A 17,437-nucleotide genomic window follows, 5' to 3' on the forward strand; every position below is an offset into this window, starting at 1 on the left:
TCAAACAAAAACAACTATTAATAGTGGCAAGCTGGCCTAGCTGAGACAAGAAGGCCAAGGAAAATGGGAATCTGAAACATCAGGTATTTCAAGAACGTAATAACTATGATAAAGTGTTTAGGTACCTTGGCAGCTAATGTGAGAGAGAGAGAGCAGCTGTCCATGCAGATGAATACTGAGCAATATATATATTTTTTTCTTTCTTTCATCGTGAAAATGTTAAAGACAGAAAAAAACATGGCATTGCAGTAAGTACAATTGTATTATTTAATGGCAGGTTTTGTATTATTCTACTCTAAAAGAGTTCAAGGTTCAGAGAGTCTAAAAAGTTCATGTTCAAAAAGCTTAACTCCTTCATGCAAAATATTTGGTAGCCCAGGGTGTAGTACTCCATACGATTGTTTGGTTTTACTAAGTCCTTTTCAGGGACATCATTTCTTCTTAATAAAGGTTACATTTATCATAGTGCAAAATTATATATTATCCTTGAAAGTGACACACAGTGATTGTTTGCAGAGGTCGCATATACTGTGTTGTGAGGAACCAGAAAGTAGACACAAGCACTGGACCTACAACGCATTGCAACTGGAACGGTGAGGAATCAATTGGGTAATTATCTCAGGGCTGCTTCAGGTGACACCTACCTTTTTTTTGGTGCATCTGGTCTTTTTTTTTTTTTTGGGGGGGGGGGGGGGGGGGGGGTATGGTGGTCTTGGTCAGGTCTGATATGGCGGTGTTATCCAGTCACAGTATGGCAGTATGGTCAAGTCTGGTATGGCGGTGTTATCCAGTCACAGTATGGCAGTACTGGTCAGGTCTGATATAACAGTGTTATCCAGTCACAGTATGGCGGTATTGGTCAGTTCTGGTATGGCTGTGGTAAATGTGACAAGCATGGATTGCTTTAAAGGGGTTATCCAGGATTAAACAAACAAAGCTGATTTCTTCCAGAAACAGCACCACTCTTATCCTTAGTTTGTGGTTGGTAAAGCAGCCAAATCCCATTAAAGGAAATGGGGGCAAGTGGCCCTATTTTTGGAAGAACGCAGCTATGTTAATCTTGGGTAATCTCTAATTTTAAGGACAAAAGAGTTCTGTTTTCCCAAAATTTTTAATGCATCAGATGGTACAATTCAGCAATGAATATAGGCAAAATAATAATTTGATGATCTTTTTGTCTGGGGGCTTACACATAGTTGTTTGATTCCAATGACACAGAAATATATTTATGACTATGGTTATTAGTCAGTGGTGCCAGGTTACAATATTCTCAGTCTATGGATTTTCAAAGGGAATGTGACATCAGAACATAAGCTATTGTTAAAACCAAGTTCCTATGTCAATATTTTTTGGTGATTTTCTTTTCTAATTTTCCATCAAACTATCTATATATTAAAAAAAAACTGAAATCTTTCAGTTTTCATTCTCACTATTAGGCTTAAAACTAAGCTGAGACTTCCTATTCTGGAGAGATGATCTCCCAGTATCCTTCTTATCAACACAGGAGTTTAGTGACAGGTGATATAAGTATACACATAACAGACATACACACAATAGCTGTTGCTCACAATTCAGCATCCATATCCCTGTACAATGACTTCTAGAAAGGCAACTAATCTGAGTGGGACAGGCCTTGTGTATTGTACCTATAGTCTATGGGTCTTGCTGTAAAGCATATCGCTAAATGCTCAGATTAAAAAAATAAAAGTCTAGAAGACACATTACTTTTAACCTTCAATAAACTATTTCAACATACAATATCCCAAACACCACAGCTGTAGCTGACTAACACTGTTAAAATGGCTGGTCACAGCAAATTGCTGCTCATTACATCACAATGGAGGGCCAGAGAGGCGATGATTTATTTTACAAAAGGTCAGGTACTCATTGGCGGTCTGGTAACTAATCCGTATTTTTGATATGTTGCTGGGGCTGCAAAGAAAATAAGCAGCCTATTCTTACCTATTATGCTCCCAAAAGTCCTCCTGCCATGTCTTCGAGTCCCCTGCTGAATGCTCTGGCTACTCCTGAAACAGACTTGTCTTGGCAGTAAGAGCCCGCTCAGCCAATCACTGACTGAAGCAGGACAGCTCTATAGCCAGTGATTGGCTGAGCAGATTTTCCCTGCCGAGATAAGTTCATCTTGGAAGTAGTGGCAAGAGCTTTCAGTGGGGGACCAGAAGACATGACAAAAGGACCACCAAGGAAGCCAGGTAGGTGAAAATAGGCTGTTTATTATTTTCTGTGCAGCCCTAATATATCAAAAAGTTATTTTTCTAGGAGCCTATGGGGGGGGGGAGACAAGTAAAATAACTCGCAAACCCTTTAAGAAAAGAAACTTTTTATTTAAGCACTTAAAATGCATTTTCTATTAGTTATGTAAGCTCCACCACACTGGTAATGCAAGTCTTTTGTGCGGTATCTTTCAATAATACAATTATTATGCATGGTTACAATTTACAGCAAAACCTAAATTTTATACTACATCTTTACCATTTATTATGTGAATAAGGCTTTAAAATGAACATGTTCCCTTGATTGAGGTCGGCAATTAAATGAAAGGCACTTTATTACCGTGATTTTGCTAACAGATACCCGAATATTGCTAATACACACATAAAACAGTGAAAGGTGAAATGGCATATGATTTAAATACTAATTAAACCAAAACACAGTTTTTGGCCGCAGCTACTTTCTGCATCTCAATTTCTAGAACATAAAGTCAGAGCCTCTCGTAAAACCTTGGCTTCAGTGCACCAAATACACTTGCAGTAACCATATTAGTGCAAGAACAAAGAAGAACACACAAGCCACTATTTAGAAGTACTGTAAGGATAAAGTTGCATAGACACATAAATGTTCAGCGTTATCACAAACCTGTTCTGATAGGTACAGCAGATGCTGCTCTAAGCGCAATAAAAAGTAACTTACTACACTGGCTATATAGTTAAGCGATGCTCTAAAGTACAACTACTCTTGAAATAAATTTAGATTTGGCATACAATTTTATAACCTATAGGAGACATGCAAAGTAAGCAATGACTACAGCAAGCTCCTAGAAAATGGTGAATATTATTCAGCAAACTCTGCAGAAGTATTTCATCTATCTCCTAAAAGCTATTCTCTTTCATCAAAGATTTTTATGACTTTCCTATTATAATTTTCCACACATAGATAGTGACTAGAGTGCTCCTGGAGTTCAGAGATGGTTGTCTGCTGCTACTGTGAACACTGAAACTATAAACATTATGGCAGTCTAACACAGAGTGCTAGGAGTCAATGATGGATATATAGGATATCTTTCTGCCTATCCTAGAGTCATGATTCATAGGAAGTAGTGCAGTTAACTGGCTGAAAATGTACTGCATTTGTTTGAATGTAAGCCTCAAGGTGACCATATACACAAGCATGCCAGGTGCTGGTGCTATATCATTTCATATCCCTTCCTAATGTAAGCTTGATAGTCTGCATAGAACAGCTTTCACCAATCTTAATAAACTCCTGATATGTCTGTGTTACTAAATCATTGCATTCCCCATAAAATAACAAATCTGAAGCACCTTATCCTAGATCACTGTATTATTCTTTTTTTAGGGTGCCTTTACACGTACAGGATCCGCACTGGATTTCACGTTGCAAGTTCTGCAGCGAAATCCTGTGCAATCCTGTGTCCTATCACTATCTATGACTTTACATACTCGCAGCAGACAGCAAGCAGGAGCATGGGCAAGTAACGTATTATCCTGGCAGCTGCTGGGTTATGTGGAAAGGGGCTGCGCGTATGTAAACAGGACAGAGGATTGCAGCAGATTTCACTGAGGAATTTGCAGCACGAAATCCGCTGCGGATCCTGTTTGTGTGAGGGCACCCTGAATCCTTTTATTTATTCATAAACCTTTAAGAGGAATAACAGAAGGAAGGCAACACATAGTATATATTTTTTTTTTATAAGATATAATAATTTACAAAGCCTGACACATCAGTGGTGGTGATACATTCTCTTTAACCCTCTCAGACAATTTTGGCCTTAAAAAGACTGTCACCTCCAATCCACCACCCATCCTTGAACCAAAGTCATCTGTAAATTGGATAAAGGAAGCGAATTCTAAATCTGTAATTTGAAGCATTCTACTCTTTTGCATTTCACCGTTGTAAGCCTACAAACTGGGCATGTTGCTGCATAGAGAGGATTACATAGCTCTATAATATAACGGAGAGGACTACTTAGCTCTGGAACATAATGGAGAGGACTACTTATAGTGCGTTTACACAGAGAAATTTATCTGGCAGATTTTTGAAGCCAAAGCCAGGAACAGACTATAAAGAGGGATCAGATCATAAAGGAAAGACTGAAATTTCTCCTGTTTTCAAATCCATTTCTGGCTTTGGCTTCCAAAATTTGTAAAATAAATCTCTCTGTGTAAACAGACCATTAGACTCCTTCATTTGTGGGCTTATAGCAAAAAAATGCAAGCACGGTACAAAGATAAAATTGCTGTTTTAGAACTGGCGTTGTTTAATCTTTCTACTAACTCACTCAAAGGGGTTGTCCGGCATTAGCAAATAATTCCTATATAGCTGTGGTCATATGGAAAATAATAAACATCCTGTCCGTGCTCCTGTTGTCTCCTGCTGATGGTGTCTCCTGTTGTCCTCCTGCTGGTGACTACAGATGCTTCACTTCTGAGACGGACTCATCTTGGGAGGGACATCCCGACATCAGCCAATCACAGACTGGACAGCATTGATGTCTGTAATTGGTGTCTGAGTGAGCTGTCACTTCTTAGGTGAGTCCGTCTCAGAAGTGTAGCGCCTGCAGTCAGCAGGACACCATTGGAACGCACAGGATGCATAGGATGTTTAATGTTTTCTATATGACCGTAGCTATTTGCTAACTCTGAACAACTCTTTCAGTTAAGGTAACAGAATCCCTTTAAATGGGCACTACCTCACAAATAAATGAAAACTTTTGATGTGTGATAGACACACATTATATGTTTTTATCTCTCAGGGTCTGAGTGTTTAGACCATGAACGATAAGAACGAGGTGGAAAAAGCCAGTGCTTAAGTTTTTTTCCCCCTGCTTTGTGTCAGGTAACCAAGACAGATGCATACTGTAAGTCTATGGGGCCATTTCTCTCACATAAACACAAAGCATAGGTGGGTCTCCCTTAACCTTTTTTTTAAATTGCTGTGGTTTGCCACCCTCAAAGTATTCAAAAAGTTTAACACTTTTTTAATGGTTTTACAGAAATTAAAGAAATTAATACATAATTGAAGCAGATTTTTTTCATAGAATAGAAAGATATTTAATTTTAATCCAATTCTCTTAAATCTACTTTTTACAAATATCCCATGTATTACCCTAGAGTGCTACATCCTCAGACATAAATGACCTACAAAGTCACAAATCTAGACCTACAAATCTTATACTTCACATATAGGTGTAAATGGCTTACTTTCATTGGTGGGGGTGACAAACGATAGTCCAGGGAGCTTTATTTAGGCTCTATTAGGTAAGATTTTACAGAATAAATAGTATTCACTATTGTTAAATTCTCTTCTTGGTTACTCAATTTTAACTTTGTAAAATACCAACAGGCACACAATTGTTTTATCTATCTATCTATCTCCTTTATTAACTCGTAAAAGCAGCTTTATTAGATTATATCCAGCACTATTGGATAATTCTGTACAGCCATATATACAGGAGAGCCAAGTAAATCACCTCTATTTAACACAATTCTCACTAAAGTAATCTAACAGGGCTATTACCGTCAGATGTAAATTGTGGTTTGGAACGCTGCTGCTGCTGACAACAAATCACCTGTATGTGAAAAGTCTGTGATGCCAAAGGTGACATTGTTAAGTTTACAAATGGCCAGATATTTTACAATTTGGACATACGCCCCTTTGTTGAGCGGAATGACTGCACAGCCACCGGTGGCTTCATTTGTATGTTACAGCAAGTAAAACAGAATCACTTACATGAAAATCTTTTTCTTCCAGAATTTCTTTTCTCCATCTCACTAGAAAGGCAGCACATACATATAAATGGAAGTGGGAAAATCCTTCCGGTTCAGACTAAAAAGATGAAAAAAAAAAAATATTTTATATATAATGGTTTACAGAAACAAAACAATAAATTACACAATATAGTATGGCTTTAACGGCTATAAATGCAAAATTACTTTGAAGACTAGAAACACCCTGACACTAATATACAACAAACAAATGAAAGTAACATATTTTATTAATGGCCTATATATATTAAAATATATAGGCTGCTCAGAGGTGATGGAAAATTATGAAAAAAAAAATTAAAAAATTAAAAATTAAAAATGTGATGGTTCTCCCTAGGCTTTCATGATGGCCTAAATTATTAGAGGCATGGACTTCACTAAGGATAAAGAATATTCTATAGTAAAGTGGACCGGTCACTACACTAACTGCTGGAAAACAGGAAACTCCGCTAAGTGCGGCTGACTCCTGGTTTCCAGCAAGGCTTGTCCCACCATTGTAGCTTCCCATGTTCCTGGGATTGGGCCTGTGCACCAGATATGTAAATGAGCCACTGACTGGCCATCATGGCGTTACAGCCAGCAATTCAGTGTAGGTAGGGTTAACATGCAGCCTGTGATACTGACGCTGGTTTCCTCAGAACACAATTCAGCGTGGTCTGTGAGCTGTGCAGGCTGTGATGCTGATCATCACTGGAAGCAAAAAAGCCGCGGCAGTTAGAGGAGCTCCCTGTCAGCAAAAATTCTGTTAGGGACAACCTATTGGAAGGTCTAATAGATATAGTAAGATAGGAGAACTGGCTAATACCCCTCCTGTCATAGAAACATATCAATACCCTGCTATTATGTTGTGGGAGAACAATGGGGTGAGAGAGGGAGCCCCCTCCAACAGAAGCCTTGCTATGTAATACAGTAGTCTGCCCTGGCAGACAGCATGGGCTCAGCTCCTTAGACTGCAGTGTAAAAGTATGGCAGCTGTCCATGGTCCTTGGCACCAGCACCATCAATCTACAGATGATGGCAATAAGGTATTCACTTGTTTCTTTCTGCAGCTCCTCATTTTCAGTGATATATTATGAGTCATTGTACTGGGCTAGTATATAATATAACAGTCTTCTTCATTTAAGCACGAGAAGTTGGTGACTTATTGTATTAGTCTGAGCACTTTATTTTATTGGTTAGTACTGTTGAAGGGGTTATCCAAGATGACGAAAATGGGATGCTTTAGGAAAAATACTATGCTTGCTATCTATCTATGGAAGTTAGCTTAACTGAGGTGAATGGAGCTGGATAGTATTACCACACACAACCAGCTGATAAGTGTAGCGCTGTTTTTGTACTGGGATCGGAATTTATTCTGTTCAATGACACATTTGCAGACAATTTCTGTTAGGCTAAGTTCACACTGCATTTTTCCTATCCGTTTAATGAATACGTTTTATGGAAAATACAGATGCAAAATGGATATAATTGTGTGCCACCGTTTGTGTCCGGTTTTCTATTGACTTCCATTATTTATTTTTTTTTAAAAAAGGTCGAAAAGGACATACACAAAAATAGTGTTGACGTTTTTCTGTCCGTTAAAAGCAACCAATTAAAAACGGATACGTTGAACGGATAGGAAAAACGCAGAGTGAACCCAGGCTTATCCTCTACGTTGCTCCCTCCATACACCATAAGGTACCGATAGCTCTACTGGCTTCTAGTGCTGTATGTATGCATGTATGTACATCATAGATAAATTAGTTTGTGAACATTACTGAGAACAGTGATGTGTATGATGGCAGTCTTTGTACAGTAGCACAGAATTTGTTGGAACCATACAACAAGAGAGATGTATAACAAAGAATTCCTTATCATATAATGTAACATGGTCTAGATTTGTTATAGGCAAAATCCCTAGAAGATTTTTCAGAAAATCTGGGGCAGAAATCTGAAACTGGATCTAACAGAGATACAGCAGAGCTAACGGTGAGCTGCACGGTGCAGGGTAGCTGAATTTCAGTTGGGTTCAGTTTCGGATTTATTTTCAATGTAAAACCCACTGCAATAATTATCATGCTATACAGTTTTAATCCCATGGAATCAGAGCCAAAGTCCTGACAGAATCCTCAATGTCTGAACATGGCCATATAGAGTCTATTTCTGCAAAGGTTAATCCTGCAATATGATGAATTTCTAATTTGCTGCAGTTGCTCTGCAAGTGGCTTTAACAGAACACAGACTCTTTTTACAAGAATGCTGTTGATATAGTAGTTGTGAAATGATGCAATTTTCTTACATATATAGCGGCTTTATCCTGAAACCATAAGCACATTAATAGAGCCAAGCTATAGAATCCGATTCCCATTAATGGACTTGGCAAAGATTTCTCCCAACTAAGAAAACTGTACAAACTGGTCCTTGCGGTTTTAGTCTTGTTTTCTGCTGGGTCACTATAACCCATTTAGTATCAACAGCATGAACTTATTGGTCCTTTATTTTTTCTATGTAACACATTTAAAATTCAGAGTCTATACAAGAGCCTTTTTGTTTTCAGAAACATTAGTACTGTGTAGATCGCCATAAATCGCACACATCTGCATTTACTGGAATAAATTAATTTTACAGCTTACATAAATCCTTCTCCTTAAGTGGTGTCCTAAAGTGCGCACTAGACAGTAAATAGGACCTTAAAGCACAGCTAAAACCTAAACACAATAAGCATTAGGGCAGAATATGCAGCACAGCCCTGCGCTATATTCCACTGCAGCAAAGTATTATTTATTTTTCTCACTACCCCATGAAACAACTATAAACTATTTTAAGACATTTGGTTGAAGTGGTGTTCTCACAAATAAGCAATGCCGTAGACAAGTATCATTATTTTCTATTTTTCTAACATAGTCCCTCTCGCTTGCTGCATAGCAAATTGCAGGTTCTCGTTGTGCAGCTTCTAGTCTCCTCTTATCTAATAAATGTAAGCAGATGGCTTTACAGTTTCAAGAAATACATGCTGTTTTGAACGTCTCAAAAAATGTTAGCAGCAACTGGAAAATGACTTCCTGCAAATATCTGAAAATGTTCTCTGAAACAAAACAGTCAAACTACATGACATGCATATGAGCATATCTAAACGACAGTCACTTCTACACAGTACAGTGTTTCTGAAGTTAGAGAGCTCTCTTGGTGTGTTTGAGGTCAAGAACAATTAATAGTGAATAAAAATTGATAACCTGTATTCTTTATCATAGAGCAATCCAATGTTGTAGTAGCTTTTTGAAATCCTCCCTGAACACTCCATTAATAGAACAGAAGCTGCTGTTAAAATATATTTGGCTAACTGAGGGCAAACCTACAAACCTTCATGTCTCAGTGCCTCTCTAACACATACTTTGATGCTTCCCCTCCATTAGGTATCAGCAACTTGTCTAGGTGACTGCTGCTGACAGCCTCTATAGGGCAGGAAAGGTGTTATCATTGAGACCACTGCCTGATATAACATGCAAACTGTAACCAGAGTGTTCCATTTAAATGTTCTTTTATACCATGCACAGACACAGAAGCATAGCTCTAATAATGCTTGTCTTTAGGATGCTGCAGGATCAGTAGCTTCATTTCTCTGGCTGCTACAAACACTGACACACAGTGACCTCCGTGTATTACACCTGGAATGTGCTAGACTGTATCTGAATGGTTAGGAAAAAAAATGGTCCACAGGGTTCATTATTCTTGTTATACTGAACAAGGATGAAAGTCGTAACAAGAACATAATACAATGTGATATCAAAACCTCCTGTAATGTAGTCTAGCGATGTTTATATCTCTTACGTTCCACTGAGAATGGCCCATCAGTCAATGAAATCATTGTAACAGGCTTGTATCTTGTGCTAGAGCGACCACAGCAACATTATAAATGTTAAATAAGGGTAATAAAATAAAGCGGACACAGAGATAATTACATGTTATAAACTTATTAGCCCAGCTGCATGTTCTTTCCATTCAGTAAAATGCACTTTAATACATTTTAAAGAAGACCTGTCAGCACAGATCTGCCCACTAAATTACCCTTTTTATTGACTGTCAACTCTGATGACAAGATAGCCTTTTTCATTCACAGGCAAATGTGATTGAAGTGCATGGGAAGGCATTCCTCGGGCCCCAAGGGCCCTGCCCAGTACGGCCCATCTGTCCCCAAACATCCTTTTTAGTGTGTTAGAAAGTCTCATGTAAGCGCTGTCTCCAGATGGAGTGCTACATGTGCAAAGACGCTGTCTTCTCCAGGAAGCCTCAGAGCTTGTTTGCCATTTGCAGAAGACAACAGCTTCCATACGCATGCAGCTTACAATGCTTACATGAGACTTCCTTAGGCAAGAACAAAGGTGGGTAGTTACAAGCCTGGAAGAGGGGTGTATGGGGACGGATGGGCTGTACTGCGCTGGGCTTGTGGCCCAGGGAACACCTTCCTGGGATCTTCCAGCTTATTTACATATGACTATGATAATCTATATCTTGGTGCTGTCTAGATGACCTACCTAAACGTAGACTTACTTTATAATAGTTTCATAGATTATACTTTTTTGTTCATAGATTGTAAGCTTTTCCTAGCAGGGTCCTCATCCCTCTTGTTTCAGTAACTAGTGTGTAATTCTGTAATGTCCCATTGTCTATGTATGTACCCTCAGTATTAGGGATGGTCCGAACAGAGTTCGGTTCGGGTTCGTACAAACCCGAACTCTCAGTAATGATTCCCACTGTCTGCCTGCTCCGTGCAGCGGGCGGATCCAGCGGGAGGACAGCCTGGAAAACTGGGATACAGCCATAGCCATAGGCTGTATCCCAGTTTTCCAGGCGGTCCTCCCGCTGTATCCACCCGCTCCACGGAGCGGGCAGGCAGCGGGAATCTGATGCCGAGCGTTCGGGTTCATACGAACCCGAACCTCAGAGGGTTCGGACCATCCCTACTCAGTATTGTAAAGTGATGCAGAATTTCTAGTTTTCAGAATTGTAAAGCAGACAATCCTTAGATTTTTGGAGCAACATGAATTGACACTTGAAGCATCTACAATATAACAATCTACTGTGGGGCCATCCCAAGAGAATGCATATACATGTCCTGTTTGTGCTACTCCATACAGAGATTCTGGGAATAAGTATACAGTTGTATAACTCCCATCCCGGCTTTTCAAGAGTCTGCACCCCTGAAATAAGCTTGTTGGGTAATGTTGTGGAACTTAAACATGCCAAGAAATTAATGAAGCTATTAAGGTTGTTTGTATTCCATAAAACCTCTGTTATTAAAGTAAACACCGCCTTACAATATCCCATCGGATAAAGCTATTATCTCCACTAATAAAAGTAACGGTTCTATCTAGAGGCTTCCCACTTCTTCTCTATGATATTCGGAGCCTGATGCGCCTTACTTATTATAAGAAGACACCAGAGTCAATAATATGAGAAGAATGTATGTGGATTATTACAGCAGATTATTACATTACTATTTTCTTCTCATGACCATCCCAGGCTGTATATTTCATCATTTGTAATAATATAGTGTCAGGTGGAAAGTTCTTCCCTGTGTTTTTTCATGGTATATTATTATTCTTTGAATTAAAGAGATTAATGTTAATCTGAGGTTTGTTTTTTTAACAATACATATTTAATCCACCATTACAAATGCTAACATTTTATTATTTGTACACCTTCCAGGACATATAGTCTTATTGTCTACACCAAGATTGTTCGACCACTGACAGTACAAAACACTGAGACATCTAGTATGTCATTTAGAGCGCATCACCCCGCAATTACATATAATGCTGGATTTTTCAAGCTATGATATCCACTGGATGTTTAGATATATCTTATCTGTTAAAAATAGAAGCGATGATTTCTAGTGAGCTGAACATTCTGTATTTTATTGGATCTTTCTCTGCAAAATTATGTGGGACCTGTACAAAATACAACCTTTCATTGTAGCACTTTTGGAAGTGTTAAATGGATAATAAGATTTTTTTCTTACCATTTTAGTATGGTATAGCAAGTTTAAATAATGGGGAATATAGTGTTGAAGGATTACTGGATATTTATGGGCAAGTATGGCATGAGGTCAAGGACAGAACTGGCAGATATTTTTGCAGCAAGAACTCTGTGTGTTACTAATTTGTGACATTTCTACAGATCTTAACATTTTTAGTATGTCCTAAATTGTATGCTATTCTTTCCCAGACATATAGATGAGGGTCTTGAGAACTCCACCCACAAAGTATTTTTAGGATTGCATCTGCCCCAAACATTTTTAAAGCGACTCTGTACCCACAATCTGACCCCCCCAAACTACTTGTACCTTCGGATAGCTGCTTTTAATCAAAGATCTGTCCTGCCGTCCGTTTGGCAGGTGATGCAGTTATTGTCTTAAAAAAAATACTTTTAAACTTGAAGCCTGTGCCAAACTGGAGTATCTGTGCCCTAACTTTGCACCACCTCTCTGTCCCTCCTCCCCACCCTCCTCATCATTAGGAATGCTCCAGGCAGATTGCCTCCTATTCCCCACCTGTTTAGCCCAGGACATGGGCTGGATCGTTAAGGACCTGTGCAGTGTTCAGCATGGAGAGAATGTTCTGGTGGCATTCCTAATGATGAAGAGGGTGGGGAGGAGGGACGGAGGGGTGGTGCAAAGTTAGGGCACAGATACTCCCGTTTGGCATGGGCTTCAAGTTTAAAAGTATTTTTTAGGACAATAACTGCATCACCTGCCGAACGGACCCCAGGAGAGATCTTGGATTAAAAGCAGCTATCCGAAGGTACAAGTGGTTTTGGGGGGGTCAGATTGTGGGTACAGAGTCGCTTTAACAATTTCCCCATTTTAAGGTACTGTAAGCCAGCGCAATAAAAATAACTTAAAGAGGTTGTCCGGCGGGGGGCATGTCAGTAAAGCATACTTATCTGTCCTGTTCCCCTGCCGCAGCTGGATTTTGGGCCTCCAGCTCTGCACCACTTCCTCTGTTTTCAGAACATCCGATGACATTGCGCTTCCATAGGATACAGGTGCTCGATATAGAGTATATGTTGAGTGACCATTTCTGGTGGGAGCGCAACGTCATCTTATGCTATAAAAACACAGGAAGTGGTGCAGGGCTGGTGACCTAGGATCCAATAGGAGCAGGGGGAATAGAAAAAGTAAATACGCATTACCGACATGTCCCCTGCAGCCCAGCCAAGTATTGATTTTCCCCAAACAAAATCTTTAATTCTCAGGCCTTTCAATCAAACTTAGTTTACCAGGCATGCTTCAGCTTAACGCACATTTGATATTTGTTAAATGGAATCTGTCAGCTGTAATTCACTTCCAACTTACTGACACTGTTAGCACACATGGTACATTTTCATATATCCTATTGTGCTTCCAGATCATAGAAAAATGCTTTTATTCTATTTTTGAGAATGTACTATAAAGAGTCAAAGAGGCTTTCCCGAGCGCCTGAGGTGCAGCAAGCTGTAACACCTCCTTACTCCCCTGCCTATACCTGAGCCTGCATGAGACTCAGCTTTCAGATATCAATCAAACCGGGGGGGGTGAGGAAGAGGCATTTTAGCTTGCAGCTATTCGGGAGCTTGGGAAAGCCTTGTTGACCAGAAAATAAAAAACGTTTTTCTACATTCTGGAAGCCTAGACAGATATATGAAAGGTACAGTACCATGTGTTTCCATGACCTAACAGCTTTATGACAGTGTGTTGTTTGGAAAGTAAACTGCAGCTAACAGATTCCCTTTAAGTAATATTGCTATTATCTACACAAAACTTTTTATTACATATACATCCCATTATGGCTGTGTTCACATGTTGATGTTTTACTTTACTTTAATTCAGCACATTCATATTACGCTGCAAAGAACACAACTTTTTCCACTCCTGGTACATGTAAACCCTATAGAAAAACTGACCAACAGAGCGGTTATAAGCAAACAGAAACTCCAAGGTGAACCTCACTTTAGTTTGTTTAAACTATTTCACTAGACAGATGTATAGCCTTCCAGAAGACTTATTACAGAACTTATTTCATATGACTACGAGTGCGTTTTTACAGAGCCATCTGTCAGCATCGATAAAGATCATTTGTATTTTACAATTATAAACAAGTCGCTATGAAAAAAATCTTAAGATTTATGTGAAAAGCTCTGAGAAAAAATGAAGCAGAGAAAAGCAAATATGAGCTACAACCACAATTCAGGAAAAACAGCAAAAATCTTTAATCCAAATAGTTGGCGGAAGTAAAAAAAAAAAAATCCATGTATTCAGACATTCGGACAGTGGTTGAGGCCTTTGCGTGCGCCAAATTTACCACAGATTACACTTCCAGTGCATGGGGAGCTCCTTTGCATATAGTTTATGTAGAGGCACGTGCCACTCAATAAATCCTGTGTGCCCATGTAAAAGGGAGGGGCCAGCTGGTCTTTATACCCCCCCCCCCCCCGATATTTACATAGAAGTATTCCTAAAATCTTAATGCTTCAGTAATACCAAGACACTTTGGACAAGTGTAAGGTTGGTGGGGACAGTTTGGGTTCAGTCCTTTTCTGTTCCAGTATGACTATGCCCAAGCACACAAAGCAAGGTCCATAAAGACATACAGTAGCTGGGCGACCTTGGTGACTTGCCTGCACAAAGCCCCGACCTTAACCCTATCAAACACCTTTAAGATTAGAACAGAGATGATGAGCAAGGCTATCTTTTCTAGAAATGGGAAAAGATTCCAACAAACACACTCAAACCTTTTGCATAAATTCTTCCCTGAAAAATGAAGACCATTAAAAGTGCAAATGCCTTAATAAAGGCATTAAAAACTCGATGATAATGTCTATGGTTTTAGACTGAAACGCCCTAAAGTAAAGTGTAGGTGTCACAATACTTTTGCCCATACAGTATAGATTTTAAAAAACACAGCTAGCTAGTTGTGGCTTTGGCACGTAGCTGCTGGTCAGTGGAGGAAGTATACAAGGAGCTTGGGGAGGAGAGTTGGTGGGAAAATTTTAACGTAGTTAGAAAATAAAGACTCAGATTTTACAATATCTTTGCAAGAAACAAAAGAAGCATCAAATGCAAGAGATATACTTCCCTGTGTACTATTTGGAAAATCTGAAGCAGAAATCATGCGGTAGAGCGACAACTCAGTAGGAATGTTAATAAATAATTGTACTGCTTATAACTACAGATTTAACTGCACTGTGTAGAATGAATTGTTATACCCAGAAGGGTAGAAAGATAGCACAACTGAGTGCTCAGATCCATTAACAATTGTAGATTTTGGCAAATTCCATTAAAACACGGCTAGACTAGGTTTTATCACCTAAATGCAGTGTGATAATGGGGCCTTTGTATGAATCCAAGTCTTTTCTATTTGGTGCTAACAGACATTAATGGGTGTCTTAGTCCCATTTACTTGGAAGGGTAGTCCAGCTGGTTGAATAATACGCAGTCCTGTGCAGGAGAAGATTAATTATCACCATCACAAACAACTTATACCCCAATCTAACAATATAATTATTACATATTTTACATTTTGATGTCTAAACTACTTACCTCATGTATCATCTTAATTACTTTTCTACTTGTTTCCCAGAGAAGCTGAGTAATATGGCATTAATTAATGGACACAATAAAGAAACTGCCAGTATTGTTTCCATTCTTTTTGTGAACCAGGCTCATTTGCATGTCTGTTTTTCCCTACCTTTTATATTTAACAATAGCACCACTGAGATTTCTGCATTAAATTGTAAGTCCATTAAACAAAACACAATCATATCCATTCCTACAGATATTCATCTATTACCATATTTTACAACAACGAGTACTTTTTTATTATATTGTCTCTTGGGTGATGAGCTATGGGGTCAGATTTGTAAATTATAGTATGCATTGTGCATGATAATAGGATTTGAGGTTATTGCATTACATAATAAATGTATGGCAAGTTAAATGAATACAAAGTAAGAGACTGATAAAGATAACAGGAAAATATAACTGCTAAAAGGTAGGGAGAAAGTATCATTTACAAAGGAAGTTGCATATTTAAATAATCAAAGATATGTACATTTTTATGATGACATTGCGAGTAACAAATATTGTACAGTTTTTCTTTTTACAAATACACCTGTGTTTACATAGTAACAGACTACAAAAAAAAGCAAGTATGTCATTTTGCAACTCGCTACATCTGCTCCCTCTTCTCTAGCATCTCACTAGCTGTCTTTCTGCTAATGCCCTAACACTAACATGGCCCATGATCTGGTCCTCTAAATGGCCAATTATCGTGCAAAAAATCATTTAATTGTTTGAATTTAAATTTTAATCATCTGGTGTAAATGCGGAAACCGCAAAAATGTGTTTGTATGTCATTGATTGGATCTTTTGAACTGACCTTAAAATCATTGCTAATCGTTTAAGTATTTCAGTGTAAACACTCATATATACACAGTTTATAGATATGAATGCAATTATGAATATTCACAGAATATACACAAACGTAATTACTATCTTATAGACAATCGCATTAACGACTTTTCATTGCAGATTAAGCGATTAAAATATTTATCTGTGCGTGTAAAGGGACCCTAATTATAGTCTCCAGGACTACTGTACTGCTGCACAGGCTCACTTAAGTGTAATACCCAGAACAATCACACTCATTCTGAACATTTACCATGTTTAACCCCTTAAGGACAGAGCCAATTTCGATTTTTGCGTTTTCGTTTTTTCCTCCTTGTGCATAAAAGGCCATAGCACTTGCATTTTTCCACCTAGAAACCCACATGAGCCCTTATTTTTTGCGTCACTAATTGTACTTTGCAATGACAGGCTGAATTTTTGCATAAAGTACACTGCGAAACCAGAAAAAAATTCAAAGTGTTGTGAAATTGAAAAAAAAAACGCATTTTGTTTATTTGGGGGAAATGTGTTTTTACGCCATTCGCCCTGGGGTAAAACTGACTTGTTATGCACGTCCCTCAAGTAGTTACGATTAAAACGATATGTAACATGTATAATTTATATTGTATCGGATGGCCTGTAAAAAATTCAAACCATTGTCAACAAATATACGTCACTTAAAACGGCTCCATTCACAGGCTTATAGCGCTTTTATCCTTTGGTCTATGGGGCTGTGTCAGGTGTCATTTTTTGCACCATGATGTGTTCTTTCTATCGGTACCTTGATTGCGCATATACGACTTTTTGATCGCTTTTTATTACAATTTTTCTGGATTTGATGCGACCAAAAATGCGCAATTTTGCACTTTGGGATTTTTTGGCGCTTACGCCGTTTACCGTACGAGATCAGGAAAGTGATTAATTAATAGTTCGGGCGATTACGCACGCGGCGATAGCAAACATGTTTGTTTATTTATTTATTTACTTTTATTTATAACCTGGGAAAAGGGGG

General features: G+C 38.6%; 1 protein-coding gene across 1 annotated transcript in view; it reads right to left on the reverse strand.

Moving 5' to 3' along the window:
- The window catches only part of TBC1D22A (TBC1 domain family member 22A), a 407,989-nt gene that overhangs the window by 76,326 nt on the left and 314,226 nt on the right, over positions 1-17,437 (reverse strand). Inside the window, exon 12 of the mRNA XM_069976977.1 lies at positions 5,989-6,084. Within this exon, the coding sequence (XP_069833078.1) occupies positions 5,989-6,084 (96 nt within the window). The remainder of the gene's footprint in view (positions 1-5,988; positions 6,085-17,437) is intronic.

This window comes from Dendropsophus ebraccatus, chromosome 1 (genome assembly GCF_027789765.1).
Source record: "Dendropsophus ebraccatus isolate aDenEbr1 chromosome 1, aDenEbr1.pat, whole genome shotgun sequence".
NCBI classification, from domain to species: domain Eukaryota; kingdom Metazoa; phylum Chordata; class Amphibia; order Anura; family Hylidae; genus Dendropsophus; species Dendropsophus ebraccatus.